This window comes from Lineus longissimus, chromosome 10 (genome assembly GCF_910592395.1).
Source record: "Lineus longissimus chromosome 10, tnLinLong1.2, whole genome shotgun sequence".
NCBI lineage: Eukaryota > Metazoa > Nemertea > Pilidiophora > Heteronemertea > Lineidae > Lineus > Lineus longissimus.
The window spans coordinates 9,042,604-9,060,294 of NC_088317.1; the positions used below are offsets into that span (position 1 = coordinate 9,042,604).

The 17,691-nt window shown below is 41.3% G+C and overlaps 1 protein-coding gene across 2 annotated transcripts in view; it reads right to left on the minus strand.

The window, feature by feature from the left end:
• Nucleotides 1–17,691, minus strand: part of LOC135494968 (diacylglycerol kinase delta-like) — a 782,762-nt gene that overhangs the window by 167,405 nt on the left and 597,666 nt on the right. For both annotated transcript variants that reach the window (XM_064783336.1, XM_064783337.1), the window contains one exon: nt 15,242–15,353. In XM_064783336.1, coding sequence (XP_064639406.1) covers nt 15,242–15,353 — 112 coding nt within the window. The remainder of the gene's footprint in view (nt 1–15,241; nt 15,354–17,691) is intronic.

The following is a 17,691-nucleotide window of genomic DNA, read 5'->3' on the forward strand; positions in this document are numbered from 1 at the left end:
CATAAAAATTCAATGTAAATGTACTTTTATAAGGAGTAATAAACAATTTGAATTTGAATTTGAATTTGTGACACTGCCCTATTCTCTCCCTTAAGGCTACAATGCAGTATCTTAATTGGGACATGAGGCATGATGCCGTCTCTAACATCAACCTCTACTCTCATAATTATCAATCAGGCTACAATGCGGTCTCTTTACGTGATTGTGACACGAGGCATGATGCCGTCTCTTGTATCAGCCACTTCTCTTATATCAATCAGGCTACAACGAATTCTTACTTGATTGTGACATCAGGCATGATAACGTCTCTTACATCACGCTCTTCTCTTATATCGATCAGGCTACAATGAAGTCTTACTTGACTGTGACATCAGGCATGATAACGTCTCATACAACACGCTCTTCTCTTATATCGATCAGGCTACAATGTGGTCACTTACTTGATTGTGACATCACCCTCTTTTCTCATATTATTCAGGCAAAAATGGGGTCTCTTACTTGATTGTGACATGAGGCATGATGACGTCTCTTACATCACCATACCCATTGCCTTACCTCTTTTGAAAAGGTGCTTGACTTACAGTCGCAAGTTGCGGGAAAGTTTCATGTAGAAACAATTTGGTTTCCTGGTATCGAATGTTCAGATGCAGTGCCGTCTTTACACTGGCAGATAAACTAACAATAACGGACTCCAATTGCGCCGCTTGGATAATTTATTTTCTGAGGCATTACCCTCTCTCTTGACCCAGAGTCGAGCGCGGCAGTAAAGGGGTAGGAATTTTAAATCAACCAAAGATCGAACATGACACTAGTATAAGGGTTAAAGGTTGAATGTTCAAGAGTTTAGGTTTATTAGGCAAGCTTTATTTTTTGATATTATTATAAATGAAAATTCAGAGATGCCTGTTCAATTTCAAGGCTTCTTTATTCAATCAACTTGTATAATACAATAAAACAAGACCAAAAGGTGAAGGACAAATCAGCTAAAATACAGCGTCTTCTTTCCCAATCCTGTCAATCTCATGGCTGACTGGTTGATTGGTTTTGTGTCACCAGTTCCAGAGCATGCACAGCAACACCACTTAAAGTTAAATTTGAAAACGTTCACCCTTATTTATTAACGTTCACCTTGGTAGAGTTTGGACACATGGCTTGCAAAGCATACTTTACTTCCCTGCACATATGTTGCAGTGTATTGCATTTGTTCATGTACCGGTATCAGGTATGTAACTGTAATGTATGGTAGGCCGAGTTCATGCAGCTCCTCGCCGTTTTGCATATCAGCATAGATTGAGAATGGCAATTCCAGCAGACTACTTCGTCGCTATTATTTGTGTACTCTGATCAGTGTCACTATCAAAGGTCTACGATATCATTGTTATTTTGACAAGAAACATGAGAAAACGTCAACTTCTTGTGAAGTGGTCCGCCATGTTTGTTCATCTAGCGTTCGGGTTTGTTTTGATTACGTCAATGATGATTATAAATACAAAGAGGCTATTATTATAACAAAGTTTTGTCTGGATTTCGAAGTCATTTTCCAGTAGTGGTTATATTAATGTGTAATAGATAATTGTGAAGTATTACGATTATTTCATTCTGATGATGGCGAAGAATTTTTTGCAACACCGTTTTGTGAATAAAATGTACTATGGCATTCATGTGTGTTTTGATCTTCGACTTTGACTCAATGACTGAGCAAATTTAACGAGACAGAAAGCCAAGAACGGTAACACTTCCTCTGTAAACAAGCTACGGGAGTCATTCTATACTATGACTTTTCAAATAACAGTTGTCATGGCCAATTGTACCAAGCAAATCAAGAGAAAATACAGAGAAAACTCACCCTGGTTTTCTGTCAAAACGTCTACCGTACCTAGATGAACTGAGCGCATGAATCTGGGTTTCTCTACGTGTCTTTTATCGGCAATAATATTATCAGTGCAGTGCCCTAGTAAGCGCGCAGCACCTTCAGGTTGAGGGGAAACCCCCCAAAGCCCCTGGTTGGGAACCTGCTATAGTTCCTTCCGCCAATTTTTTGTTTTGATAGAGAGTTTTCTCCGTGTATCTCTTTAGCAGTATCTCAACTCCATCATCATAATAACCGGCAAAGAAATGGACTATGTCCGGACTATCGTACTCTGGCACTCTGGCAGATTCTAATGTAAAGTGCAAGCTTTATTGAACTCGCGCAACTGTCGACATGGAGAGCCCCCCCCCCCCCCCCCCCCCAACCCCCGTCCTTCTGACATGTATTAGCCAGTGCATTGGGGGAAGGCCCCTCAAACCCCCTATTGGCCTCTCAATAAGTCCTTCTGAGCTGCTCACCCCGGGGCGCTCGAGTGGAACCCCCAAACCTTCATGATGGAACAGTCCTTTGACACGTTTAACCCAGAGCGAGGAAGAGGTACTCCTTTGATGGTACCCTAACTCCAACCCTCAACCATCATTATCCTTCCTTTTCACTTGCATGATATTGGCAAGACTGCCAAGAGGTCGTACTGGTGGCTTCCTTGAGACAATTGCTTGTGGTCCTACCTGAGCAACCAATTCAAGGGGTCAGGGATCAGGTTTTTCCCCCACCAACATGTTGCCGAATGGTTAATGCATAAAAAATTGGTTGGCAAGGGTTTTTGCAGGCCAAGAGACTGGAAGACACTTGACTCTTGAGGAACACCAGACTGATGAACAAAGAACCTGAGGAACATAGAACCCTCTTCATACCTGGGAGCATAAAAAGCCTGCTAGCGAATATTGATTATTCGTTAGAAAAAAACAGAAGATCTGCAAAACCAATAGTACCCAATAAAAACATACATTCCTCCTTAAGGTGTCTTCGGATCCCACCACGGCCCGTGTGGAATTCGTTCAAAAGGTTTATTGAAATCTCAACAAAACATTTTTTTCTCGAAACGCCTGCCCGGTTTTTGCTTGATTATTCAGGATTATATTTATCCATTTTAAGCGTCTTTTGGATATTATTACTAAAGTCTCAAAAATCAAAACAGTGTATGTCGGGGGGAAACCCCCCGAACCCCCCAGAAATTGAAGTTTGATTAAAAAACAGTGATAATAATCGTGTGGTTCTCTCTCGGAGCTCAGAATAGTCGAGTTGCTTCATTCGGGCGTTTATCTCTTCTGGCAGCCCTTTTAAGTCAAATTTAAGCCATTTGAAACGAATCCATGGACTTGAGAAACATTGTTTACATTGGATACGTCGTATGCACGTTCTGCAGCGCGCTTATTAATAAGAATTAGACAAAATAACCCCACAAAACGACATGTTGACAATGAAAATCAAAATATAGGGAAATACCACTTTCTAACAGCTCATTATGAAAAATTTAGATTGGAACTATGTTTTTAAGTGAACATACACACTCTATATACATTCGCAAAATGGCCATCAGTTTATCAGCCTCGGCTGAAATGCCTTAGGGCAATGCCTTATGTGTAGCGCGTTCAGTACATTACAGAGACAGGTAGGATCGAGGCCATTTTGCCAGTTTTCACCAGACGACAATTTCCAGCTTAAAATCTGCCAATTACTGCCAATTAAGGGGCGTTAGTCTTTCTGCTGTAAATAGCTTTATTCCTAACGAAACAAGAGTTCAAAATATTGGTATCCTTGCATATTTTCTGGCCCAGCAACAGCAAATTCAGCTGAAAATAGGCCCAAATTCGGCAATTTCATAACATTTCCCGCTCGCACTACCCCAATTAAAGCATTTCAAAATCCTATTACTCTAATCTACCCCCCCCCCCCCCCACCATTATCAGCGTGAAGAAAAAAAGCAAAAAAAAATAAGAAATTAAAAACAACCCTAATTCCAACACATTTCTAAACATGGGCTTAACAAACACCTCTTTTATACCTTTAAAAACGCATTACACGTACACCTTGGTGCATTCCACTCACAATTTGTGAATGTTGAACATTTAACTGTGCGTCTGAAGCAATGAAAATATGCATTTTGTACGGATCCGTTGTTCCGTCTTTTGTGATTGCCAACTGTATAACTTACTTAATTTTTTTACAGAGCTCGACCACTCCATGCAAAGTATTTTTTTCTGTGGTTCTCAAGTCCACTCATAAACCAAAATGATTGGAATCTCCATAATACTTTTCCAAGGTTGAATTTCAGTCGTGAGACTTCTTCATATCTTCTGTCATGAAGTGTTTTTTGACACTTTCCACTGGTCTAACATTCTCAATCCCTCCGGGTAGAGTTTATTGGCTATTCCCTCTATCCATTACCAGCTATTGCGGGCCTAGCCAATCAAGCCAATTAGTGCACCTGCTTAATTGGTCCTGGCAAGCCTAATGGAAAATGAATAGGAAATATCAATAAAGTTGGCTTTTTGGGCGGGGTGTTAAAATAATCTCAACTCCCGACTTCTGACACAATTCTATATGTCTAGGTATTTACTGGCAAAATTTGGAGTGATTTGGATGGAAATTCGATGGGTCCATCTATAGGTTGAAAATTTTGGTAAATCTGTAATGCTTCACTCGTAGCCTGTAGTGTAAATTCCTGAGAAATTGGGTTTTGGGGGCTTTTCTAGCTGCGCTAGCTCCGAAACTATACATTTGATACAAACTCCCGACTTCAGAAGTGGTTGATATAACTCTTAGGATTATATTCCCAAGATTTCAGCTTTATTGGAGAAAAATTCATAGTGTCCATAAAATTGGAGGATTTTCAATTTTTTTCCCAACAAATATGCGAAAAATATTACTTTCCACCTAGAATTAATCAACATTTTGCAAACTATCATAAAGTACTTCCTTGCGACAATCATTTGTGAAGCTTTCAAAACTTTTGGCTGATTTATTTGACCCTAAATTAGCAAAAACCAAACATTTTAGTGTTTGCATGCACCAATGCACAGGAGGCTAATTGCCAGATTAATTCACACCTGTCCAATCTCAAACAATAGGAATGATGGCGTCTCCCTCTATTCAAAACAGAGTGTGCTAGGCCTGCCATTGCTGGTAATGCGTTAACTTTCTAATCTGAAATGTTTGGATTTTCGAATTTTTCACTGTCTCGCACACTATCAGTATAGTTGGATATAAGGAGGAGTAAAATTCCTTTGATTGAGCGTTTTGGGTCATTTATATTTTCATTGATTAGAGTGGCAAAACTCCTTCTAAGATCCTTGGTGATCTCAGTCTTCTTGCATGCGGCAGAATCCTGGACCATGAACAGCGAGATCGAGAAGCGGATCAACGCGTTTGAAATGAACAGTTACAGGAGACTGCTCGGCATACACTATACCACGCACACCACCAACATCCGAGTAAGAGAGCTGGTCATCCAGTACATCGGGCGCCATGATAGCCTCCTAACCATTGCCAAGAAGAGAAAGCCGAGGTGGTTCGGCAACGTCACCAGAGCCAAGGGAGCGCTAGCCAATACCATCCTGCAGGGCACAGTAGAGGGGAACCGACGATGTGGCCGACCAAAGAGAATTTGGATGGACGATGTGAAGGACTGGACCGGAAGGAAGACCAGTGACCTGATCCGCCTCGCGGAAGACAGAACCATATGGTCCCGAATTGTCGATAAAACAGGGTCGCCCCAATGGCCGCATGGCTGCGGGATATGATGACGATGATGAGAGTGGCACATCTACACTCAGGTTCTTAAAATGGTCTATCCAATCATAGAAGACAGAATAACCAGAATTGTAGTTACTGAGCAATTGTCTAGCAATTCTCTCGTCTGTGGCAGTGTCAAATTCCAGACAGATATGTTTAAGGTCATAATTCATACTTGCAGTTGTGGTTGTAAAGATTACATCCTCCTTTGGCACCAAGGTCAGGTCAAATATTATGGCCTCTTGAATGGGAAATTTGTAAAACGGACATTGGTTGGTAGCAGTTCAAAGTCAATTGGAATTTTGTACTTCTTATCAAAGACTTCTTTCAGGGTTTTCTCACTGATAGTTTCACCGGTAATATCAACCAAAGCCACACCAGATCTTAATTCGCTGATGTTACTAATCTATATCCCTTGAAAGATCCGTTTTTTTCAATCCTCATTTGTTAACCACAGGTCTTTGTAAGTGGCATATAAGCTGTAATTATCCACTTCAAGTGTCTTTTAAGATTACGACCTAGTTATTTACTACTGACTTTTTGTTGTTACCTGAGGGCACAACAGCAACCGAGTAATAAACACTACCAGGTACGAAAAAAGTATTTTCATTTAACTTTGGAATTCTCACATACAGAATTTCCTTTGGTTGCGCCGATGAGGGATTGTGAGTTATAACATGATGATGATGTTCAGAGGATGGCTGCCAAGAAAGATTTTGAGAAGGATTTCTTCAAATTAATGGACAATGCCTTCTACGGGAAAACGTGTGAAAACAAAAGGAAGAGGAAAGATGTTGAATTGGTGACGGACCGCGAGGCTGCTCTGAGGCTGCACGCCAATCCTAATTTCGCAAATAACGCAAATAGTAGGTATAATGTCCCTTTTAAACGCCCAAAGTCCGAGGCCCAAAGTCCGAGGGTCCCGGGTGCATCATTCGACGCCCGCGACAAATGCCCTCCCGTGGTATTGTGCTTGAAGACTTTTTTCGGCGCTTCGTGTAAGCGCTCAAAAATTCGGGGCTATCCGTCCGCGCTGTCCACGGGAGGGCATTTGTCGGGTAGCAGAGTACAAGCAGCCCGATTCCGCAACGAGCACAGATTAATGTGCACTCTTATTCGCGCTCCTCCTGAGGTTTTACTACGGCTGTTGTCAATAGGGTCTCCACCATCGAGGAAGTCTGTTCGGGGCAAATAGCCTACTGAAGCATTCTGTTGCTATCACTGGGATGTTATCAGTGTCTAGGCAATCCTTGTCATTGACTATGCATAGAGACTGTTCATCCTAGCTAAAATTATGACGCGAATTGCCTCGACTCGTCGCCACATTTTAGGGATCCCGTCTCTTTATGAACACATTTTGAAAGAAATACATTCTTGTTTGACACCACAGCCGCAAAGACGAACGCTTATATTCAAAGGGAGAATTGTTAATATTCAAGGTCATTTTCCAAGCAGTGCGTTAACATCTTGTTTTAGACAACGCAACGTACAGTCGCTACTATATTTTATCGATTCGTTTTTTGCACCCAAGGCAGACAGGGGTGAAAGACCGCTTGTTAAATTAGATTCGGAGGCAACGGAAAAGCTGTCCATGCGTGGTCTTTACAAAAAATATTTGACAAAGAAATACACAAATAAAACAACCGCGCGCAGCTTAAAACAAACTAACCCTTCGATAAGAAAACAACATTTATAACAAAACAGTTTAAAAGAAGCTTGCTGGAGCTGACACGCCTTTAAACAATTAAACATCTCTTTTAATAGCCCCTTCTCGCTATCAAAAACAAACAACTGAAAGAGAAATTTTATTCTTTCTTTCAGAAAAATGTCTCAGTGCATCATCTGTCAACTGCGGGCAGAGGGATTCAATACTCAGACTTTCTGCCCCTTTGATGTCCTACGACAAACGGGGCGATTTTAATTCATCTATTGCAATATGACCATTTTGGTTTCGAAGAATACTTTGAATACATGCGCACAAAATTCAGATCACCGAGAGGATAGGTAGGGATCAAAATAACATGACTCTTCGTATCAAGTTCGCGCGATATTCCCCACGAGGGATCGAACCAATGTGGCCCTCGTCAAATGCTGGGACACTGGAGCTCTACGCGTGCGAGATGGTCTCTGTCGAATAGGGGGCAGGTTCACAACCGTGCCCACAGACATTGTTCTTTTCATTCCGGCTGGACATTTTGGTATGATCAGGGGGTGGCAGATTTAACCTATAGTCATAACATTTGTATTTATCCCAGCGTCATTGAAAAAAAGAGGAGACTGTATCGCCCACTTAATTATACTTTCGTGCGGTAACATGCATTTGACAGAAATTCCTGCTCCCAATGATAGGCAATGCCGTAAATTTTAAAGGATCACTGCCGGGATCACTGTTGCTGTTGTTGTATATATTTTTTGTAAATGAATTATATAACCTGTACTTTGAACATATGAATACTAGTATATGAGTGGAAAGGAATCGCTCCTGTTGTCTGTTGTATGTTGTCTCTTGTTTGTATCATGTAGCAGAGAAAGGCAAGAGAGCAGTTGCCAAATGTCTTTGCTCATAAGAGATTTTTTGTGAGCTGTCGAATCGTTTATTCTTTAAGATCTTTGACACAACGATATCCCCGATCTTGACTTATGGGGCCATGAGGAGTTCACGTCAATTGAATGAGTGCACTATTATGCATGCAAGCGTGTTATGAATGTTTCAACAAAGGCCCATAATACTGCGGCTTTGGGAGATTGCGGCCGCCGTAAGTATTTTCCTATAGCAAAGCCAAGATTCAGAAATACTGGTTACGATTGATACACTATTTATATGTCTTGTATTTGCATTTGTACGACCAACCGCTCTATCATTATTTATCAATATCATGTCTACAAAACGTTATGAAATTTTACGAAATTTATCGGCCACGTATCTGCAAAAAGTAAAAGAGCAGAGGCGTTAGTGTATGTGTATTACTATGTACATAAGTATCATCGTGTCTTCCTATTGTATTATCCCGCTGTATATGTCTATATTTTAATGCTGCAAAAAATGTGGCCTAAAAATCAGCTGAAATAAATTGAATTGTATTGATAGACAAACCACAAGGGTGTCGCTAAGTGAAAACACATTTTGAAATTAAGAAAGTGTTCGCTGCTAAAATTACCTTTTTGTCAGTTGTTTATAAGATCATGCTAGATATTGCCACTGAGCGTTCCCACTCCAGAGAAGGAGCAACGAAATAAAAAGGGAAAAAGAACATGCATGATGCGCTTCAATGTGTCATGTTCAATATTGCACTGTCCCTATTTCTCGTCTAGATTTGAAAATGTGTACTTGGAAATTAGAAATAAAAGTGTTTTTCCATAATACGTCGTATATGAGTTGTTCTTTCTTCATGTGCATGTCAAAATATCCACCCTTCTATCAGGAAAAGGGTGGAGCAAGAGAGTTGTCCGGTCCTCCTCTTCCCGCGCTATACAAACCCGGCCACCATGCGAGACGAAGAGGACAGACCTCGTTGCTTTGGAGCTAACGGACATTGAGGAAACGGGGCCCCTAAAATGTGGCGACGAGTCGAGGCAATTCGCGTCATAATTTGAGCTAGGATGAGCAGTCTTTATGCATAGTCAATGACAAGGATTGCCTAGACACTGGTAACATCCCAGTTATAGCAACATAATGCTTCAGTAGGCTATTTGCCCCGAACAGACTTCCCCGATGGTGGAGACCCTAATTGATCCACACTCTTTGCTCTGCTCGGCTTGTGACAGCAGCCCAAAAAACCTCAGGAGGAGCACGAAGAAGAGAGCAGATTAATCTGTGCTCGTTGCGGCATCGGGCTGCTTGTACGCTGCTACGCAACGAATGCCCTTCCGTGGACAGCGCGGACGGATAGCGCCGAATTTTTGAGCGCTTACATGAAGCGCGGAAAAAAAATTTAAAGCACAATATCACGGGAGGGCATTTATCGCGGGCGTCGAATGATGCGCATTTCAATGCCCCGGGACCCTTGGACTTTGGGCGTTGAAAGGGACATTATACCTACTACCAACGCAGCTGTCTGGCAACAATTTTGTTCCTCCGCAGTGAGCTTAACTCAACAACGGGAAGAGCCCTGTTGTGCTACTTTTAGGAATAATTGACTTGCCTCACAGGGCTATATAAAGCCACCCAATGCAACAATAAGTGACGGGAAAAGATAATCGATAGACTATGCGGTCTGGAAAAGTTACCAAACAGTCTCTGCTATTTAAGTAGATATATCCTTAGTGGGAGGGACTTAATTCTCCTATTATATTTCAATGGAAAGAGCATTCTGTCTGTGACACAAACAACAATGATGTAAAATAAGCTGCAGGTTTTAGAAATATGAGCTGCATATTTAACGATATATTGGTTTGATGAAATGGTGAAGTCAGAAAAAAAGTCCCACTCCCTGGGATATGTTTCACCTTCTAAACTATTATCTAAATTCGTGTTCAACAATCACATATAAACATCAAGCAAAATACATTGTAGTAAAACGGCCAAGGGCCATTGTACTTACCGTATAGGTATTTTGTGGTTAGGAATTTATCCTGGTTATGAAACATGCTACATGTATAGTATACAGGTCAAACCAAAGTCAGTATGACATGTGATGTATGCTTGCTTGGAGTACCTACCATGAAATATCATCGAAAACAAGTCACTAATAAGCGAGATATTGCACTTTTTACCTTTTTATGTTTTGGCCTCCTGGTGGCCATGTTAAGAATCAGATCGGATCGAAATTGGGTCTCCAAGGTAACATGAGGTAGGGAGTCATGTGCACCAAATTTCAAGTTCATAGCTTTAGCAATAAGAACCGTGTCATAGTTACCCTCAAATGGCCAATATGCCACTTTATCCTGTTTACCTTGAAAATTAGGTCAAATCAAAAACCCGTATAATATGTAATGTATCCTTGCTGGGAGAACTAATAGAGCTGCTAGGCACCAGAATCGTTCAGTTTTTGCAGAAAGCATGAAACTTTGCACAGGGGTAGTTCTACCGATGGGATACATAAAAAACCCATAAGACTTAATGGTTGTCTGACAGACGTCCGCCATATTGGATTCCAAGATGTCTGAAACCTACAACACATACTCCTCAATATCTCCAAAACTACAGCAGATGTGGACATAATTTTAAGTGCTACCTCTATCTTTTCTGGGTCAAGGTACAATATGGAATCATTTCTGAATGTGTGCATACTGGCAGCCATCTTGGATTCTAAGATTCCAAGATGGCTGCCGCATGGGATCTTGTAATGTCCATAACTTTAAAGGTAAGGAGATAGTAATGTTCTGTTTGTTGCTAATCCCCAATTTTCAGGGTTAAGGAATCTCATAAAACCAATTTCAGATGGCTGCCGCAAGGGATCTTGTGATGGCCATAACTTTAAAGATAAGATCGACAGAAATGTTCTGTTTGTTGCTAACCCCAAATTTTCAGGGTCAAGGAATCTCATAAAACCAATTTCATGTCCATTTGACGTCTGTCATCTTGGATTTCAATTTGGCAGAATTTTGGATCAACTTCTAACGTAAGCAACATGCTATAGTCTTTTCAAAGTCTAAACCTACTTTTTTTGGGCAATGAACATAGTCATACCATTTCTGTCCGAATCCAATGTCAGTCATTTTGAAATCCAAGATGGCGACAATAACATCTAAATATTTTGAATCCCTATGTTGGTAGTTGCAATTGAAAAGTCATTCAAATACCAATATTAGCTTTCCATTGAAGAACTTTGGCAACTCCGCTTTTGACACAGTCAATGTCTGTTCAAGCTTCAGCAAGTTAACCCTCTAGCTTCCGAGCCGGATGGCACCATACCGCCCGTAGCCACCAATGTTTAAAACTACCGCCCTACGATATCCAAGCGGCCGCAAAATGAAGTAACACCACAGGGGCGACGTTTAGAGTGTAATATTCATAATAAAAATTGTTCCTAAGTGGTTTGCTGTACATTTCCCAAGTAATATAGGGCTACAGCGAGTTGGCTAGTCAGCCTTCTGACCCCATTCATGTATTCATGTACAGGAGACTGCTGGGTTGTGTTTTTCGATCAATATTAGGTTAGACTATCGTACATTAGGGTTTATCTGTGGATTTTTTTATGAGGTAGGAACATCTCATGATTATATTGTTCAAGGGCCTTTTTATGAATTTTCACTAAATTGCTGTCAATACCAGGGGGTTAAAATGAAAAATCAATGATATCCATTTGTAGACCTGCATGAGCTAAAGGGTTAAAGTGATGTCGTAATTCAGAATCCGCAATAACAGCCAAATTTCAGAACCACTTCCACGGCATTTGCACAAGGCAGTGCAGATGGGCTTTAGTGTGGAATTTGCTCTGTAACACTTGCAGTTCCTCCCGCATGACTTCGTGCATTAGCATGCGATCAGCTCGAAACCGGCTTTCTCGGCAATAGGTATAACTGTCCATTTTGGCCTGAAATTGTTCCCATCATTCTCCCAGTCCCAGTGTGTAGGAGTGGGAACTTTCCGAGGCTTTTCAAGGCATTGTCCACAGGTATTGTCGTCATCACCGGTACGACAGTACAATAGCAAAACTAGCGCTCATGTTTTTCCATAACAACCTCTGGTAGTGTCGGCGACACTTGTGATGACAAGGCAACAAAAGTCTCAGTGATTTATGGCCATGCCAACAAGGTAGCCCATGCATATTCCTTGTCATGGTTTGTGAATTATGATGTCGTGTCACAGCCAGACACAGCGTGGAAAAACGGCAAACCTTTTGCCATGTCAGGGCCAATGCTTCTGGCTAGCTCATGCACACAAATATATCAGAATTCTTTCCATGTAGTCCTGAAAATAGGCAACGGCCAGAACAACAATGTCCGTGTCAACAGTCCTTACCATAACATCCTTGTATCAAGAATTCATGATATCCTTCACATGGAGCAGAATTCTAGTGTCAGCCTCCTCATATGAACAAGGCTGCAACTCATCCAAGTTCAAGTCCGGATTTGGACTCATGGACAGTGGAGAGAATGACTCAATTTTATATTTGTTAGCCCTCTACGCAGTGGTTTTACATGGTGCCCCCTGGTGTTCATGCCAAAACAGAGCATTCCTATCTGTCTTAGTTTCGAAGCTATGGCCATACATGATCCTATGTGTCGGTCATCGTGGAATCCAATAGGGTGGACATATGTCAGACTTCCGGTTTGTCTTATTGGCTTCCAGAACCCTAAAAATGTGGGGTTATCAACGAACAAAACATTTCTATCGGTCTTAATTAATGATAATAGATATCAGAATGGCGGCCATATTGAAATTCGAAGATGGCGGATGTCAAATGGACACGAAATAAGTTTTTTATGAGATTCCTTGACCCTCAAAATAGGGGGTTCGCAACAAACAGAACATTTCTTTCTAGCTTATCTTCAAAGTTATGGACATTACAAGATCCCAAGCGGCAGCCATCTTGGAATCTCAAAATCCAAGATGGCTGTCAGTATGCACACATTATATAGGGTAGCACTTAGAATTAAGTCCACATCTAATGTAGTTTTGAAGATTTTGAGGTATACAATGTTGTAGATGACGGCCATCTTTGAATCCTATATGGTGGACGTATGTCGGACTTCCGGTAGGTCGTATGGGCTTCCTCTCAGGGGACACGAATTTCAGTGTTCCATTTTTTTTCTGTACCCCCATGAGTAGAAATACCCCTGTACAATTTCATCCTTTCTGCAAAAACTGAACGATTCTGGTGGAAATCCTGCCTTCGCCGCTCCACTAAACCTACCATAAAATTTTTGTCGAAAATGAGTCATTCATAGAAAGATAACATAATTATTCAGTTTCCAATTTCCACAAGTCAAGATTCAGATCAGACCCAAATTCGGTGTCAGAGGTTACATGACATGTGTACCAAATATCAAATCCATAGCTTTAGCGGTTAAAAAATAAGTAGAATAGAGCCACACTACTTTTCTTTCAGTAGTCACAACAAGCACTTAAAACGACCCAGAAACTTTTGAGCAGATATCAGGTCGTATATGACTTCATTGGGCCCATTTACGTTTGGCTTGCCATTCCCGCCAAAGCAACCGCTCTGGCCCATGGAGGCCGCAATTTACATCGTAAGACGTCACAAAATTGTATGTTACGTCAAATCAACTTCTACTGTGCCAAGGTGCGTAAATTTTACAAGTACCCGACCCGTTGGCAACAAGAGGACGTCCTTCTTGGACTTTACATGGTATGACGTCATTTTCCAAAACAAAGCCGACATCTGGTTTTGGCGCCAATATATTTGCCCCTTGAACGGGCGATTTAAATCTCCGATATCGGGTCATGTGGCAATATTTGGGCGCAGAAATTTGGTCAGTTGTGATATATCGAGTTAATGTCTCAAGGGTACCCTTTATTTCGAAATATTTTAAATGTCTTCTACTTACTCTTTAAGAAACGTGCCATAGATACACGGCCAATTCACACCTTTTGACCTCTGTAACCTTGAAAATAAGGTCAAATCAAAAACCCGCAGGATATGTGATGAATCCTTGCTAGGAGTACCTAAAATAAAAATATCACTGAAAACAAGTCACTAATAAGCGCGATATTGCACTTCGTCCTTTTTTTAGTTTTGGCCCCCGGATGGCCAAGTCGAAGATCAAAACATATTCGGCTGTTAAAAGGGTCAATATGAGCTGGAGTGTACAAGTTTGCAGTGTAACGTTTCCTTCTATGACAATTTAGTCCCAAAAAATAGCATCGCAAAGCGAGCATTACCCCTCAGCCTTTTAAGGTTGAAGGTGAGATAATGGTGAAGTTGGCTTAGTGGAGTGGCTAGTTTGCATGGAAATTAAAATTGTGGAAAGCCATTTAGAGGATGTGAGCGTGGCGGCCATATTGAATTTCGAATCGCGCTGATTTTCGAAAGGAACCTTCCCCTTACTAAATTGCATTAGGCCTACACCCACTAAAAATTTATTCCATCCTCCAAACCGTTCTCCTCGTAATTGACGGAAACCGATTCCAAGTACGTTCACCTGGTAACCATATTGAGAATCAGAACGAGCTGGTTTTCGAAATGAGTCTTCCTCACGTCACCCCCAACGTACATACCAAAAATGAATTTGATCGAACGAACGGTTCTCCTCGAAATTTACGGAAACTGATTTCAAGCACGCCGCCCTAGTGGCCATATTGCGAATCAAAACGAGCCGGTTTCGAAATGAACCTTCCTCTAGTCACCCCCAACGTACATGCGAAAAATGAAATTGATCGGACGAACAGTTCTCCTCGAAATTGACTGAAACCAATTTCAAACACGCCGCCCTGGTGGCCATATCGATAATCGGAACAACCCCGTTTTCGAAAGGAACCTTCCTCTAGTCACGCTCAATGTACATACCAAAAATGTTATTGATTGTCAAAGCCGTTCTCCTAGAAATTGACGGAAACCAAGTAGCAGACGCCCGCCCACCCGGACGGACGGCGCACGTGACAACAATACCCCTCTAGCCCATTTGGGCTGAGGGGTTAAAATCACTTGAGGCAATAGAAGCATTTATCCATGAGCTAGATAGATACATTTTCAGGGAAAAAAACGAGTTATCTCTAGTCTCTGTACCCACCTCTGCTAATCGTCCCGATGGATATAGACGATCAAGGCATCCTGAAGCATGGGTCGCCAACTGGAATAGGTCCTGCTCTACAGAACTATGTGTAATGGCTGCAACTTTCACACTGAAATGACAAGAAGATAAAATATTGAATGCAATGTGAACCATTATTGGTGCTTTTTAATCTCCACTTAATACTCAATATTGTCCAGAAGGCAACCAGGAACAGCTTTATGTAATTTTCAAAGTAAAAATAGGTGTATCTGAGGACTGGTGAGCGGACGACTTCGGTAGTGTTGGTGCTAATTTTCTAATCATTTCCCTATGGCTTAATCATTGATAATCTTCAAAATCAGCATGTTGTTGCGTGTAAACGTCGATCTCATGACCATTGCGCAACAAGTCAATTAATAACAACCAAAAGGAACTAAGTGGTTTGCCGCTTAGCATGAAGTAATCAGTGATCTGCACGGGACAGATTCAGACACAGCAGATAACATAATTCCTCATTGTTAAGCGCAACATACGCAATATCACACACAAAGAGGCTGTCAGAGTGTCATAGTGGAAACATTGGTCCAGCTGTCACCTTTAAATTCCAAGATTCAACACCATGCATATTCAGGTGACAGGGCGACTCTCTATCACAACGTAGGTTTCCCCCTGGTCTTCAGTTTCCTCCTACTAGACATTTTGCGGTCGAGGCCAATCGCAGTTACGTTTAAGGTCGGTCACTAAACTGGTCCTCAAAATATGGGGGAGAATGCAAATGAAACGGCCAGGGGCCATTGTGCTCACCGTCTAGATATTTGGTGGTTAGGAATACATCCTGGTAAAGAAACATTCTACATGTATATTATATAGATCAAACCAAAGTCGGTATGACATGTGATGTATCGTTGCTTGGAGTACCTACCATAAAAATATCATCTAAAACAAATCACATATTATAAGCAACATATTGCACTTTTTAGGTTTTTTAGTTTTGGTCTCTTAGTGACCAAGTCGAGAATCAGATCATTTCGAAATTCGGTGTCCGAGGTAACATGACGTAGGGAGTCATTTCTACCAAATTTCGAGTTCGTAGCTTTAGCGATTAAGAAACGTGCCATTGTTACACTCAAACTGCCAATTTACGCCATTTGACCTCTGTGACCTTGAAAAGTATGTCAAATCAAAAACCCATATTACATGTGATGTATCCTTGGTAGGAGAACCTAACATTCAAAAAATATCGAAAAAATAGTCACTCATAAGAGAGAAATCACACTTTTTAGGTTTCCACTGCTGGCCACCTGGTGGCCACATCAAGAATCAAATAGGACTGAAATTCATTGTCAGATCTACCTGTGTGGAACATTTCAAGTTCATAGCTCATGTGGTTAAGAAACTTGCCACTGTTTTGAAACAGAATACAGACGTAGACGGACACAGCGGTGTTATATAGACTCTCCTACTGTGAGCCAAAAACTAGAAAACAAACACTTTCTCAACACTAGATTATCGCACCACAGAAGTTTCATGTCTGTCTCTCAAACGGTTCTTGGGTTATGGGGCCGAATGCGAAGAACACATTTGGCGGCCTAATAGCTGTTTTAAAGTCCGGGCTGTGTCAGAAATCAATAGAGAACCTCACCTTCACAAGGTAATCACACCACAGATATTCCATGTCTGTCATTCACTCGGTTCTTGAGTTATGGGGTGGAAAGGAAAAATAACAAATGCAGGGGGAGGGGCACATCTTCACTACATAAGCCTATTAGGATGCGACTAAGGGTCCCACCCACTTTAAGCCAACATGGTAGCCTCTATGTAGGCTGGTGCATGATCTCAAGACTGACACGCAGTATTGATTATGAGCACTCCGACAACAAGTTTAAAATTCAACAAGAGGCCCAAGGGCCTGGCGCTCAGCTGGATGACCTAATAACATAGGACTGAGGGTGTAAAGTAGTAAATATCGGCTTTATACTACTATTTGAAGGTCAAGAGAACACCTTATACCACTAAAATTTCCAAAGCAGAGCTGCCAGCTGGATGAAATATGATTGAACTAATCAGCCATGGTATGTAAATATTACAGGAGGCAACGGAATATATCCCTAGTTCAGTATGTTGTATCGGTAGCTTTACAGAAAAGAAGTGTCAGAGAGGATGAGACTTCTCCATGGACAACTGTGGTATGTCCAGGCTGGGTTGTACAGCACAAGGATACAAAATGCTGTCTGTAATTGAGAGGTATCCTGATTTAACAGAGGTCAAAATAAATAGAAACGACCAGTTTGGACTAACACCACGGTCTTTTTTTTAATAAGGTAGAGATTACAGGAGTCAACAAAATTAATTTTATTGAGAGAAATTGACCTGTCCTGCAGGTGATTGGAATTTACCATACAAAGTGTCGTTTTTTCATGACATTGTGCTCTACTGCGTATCCCTAGTGAGTCAATCGGGAACCAATC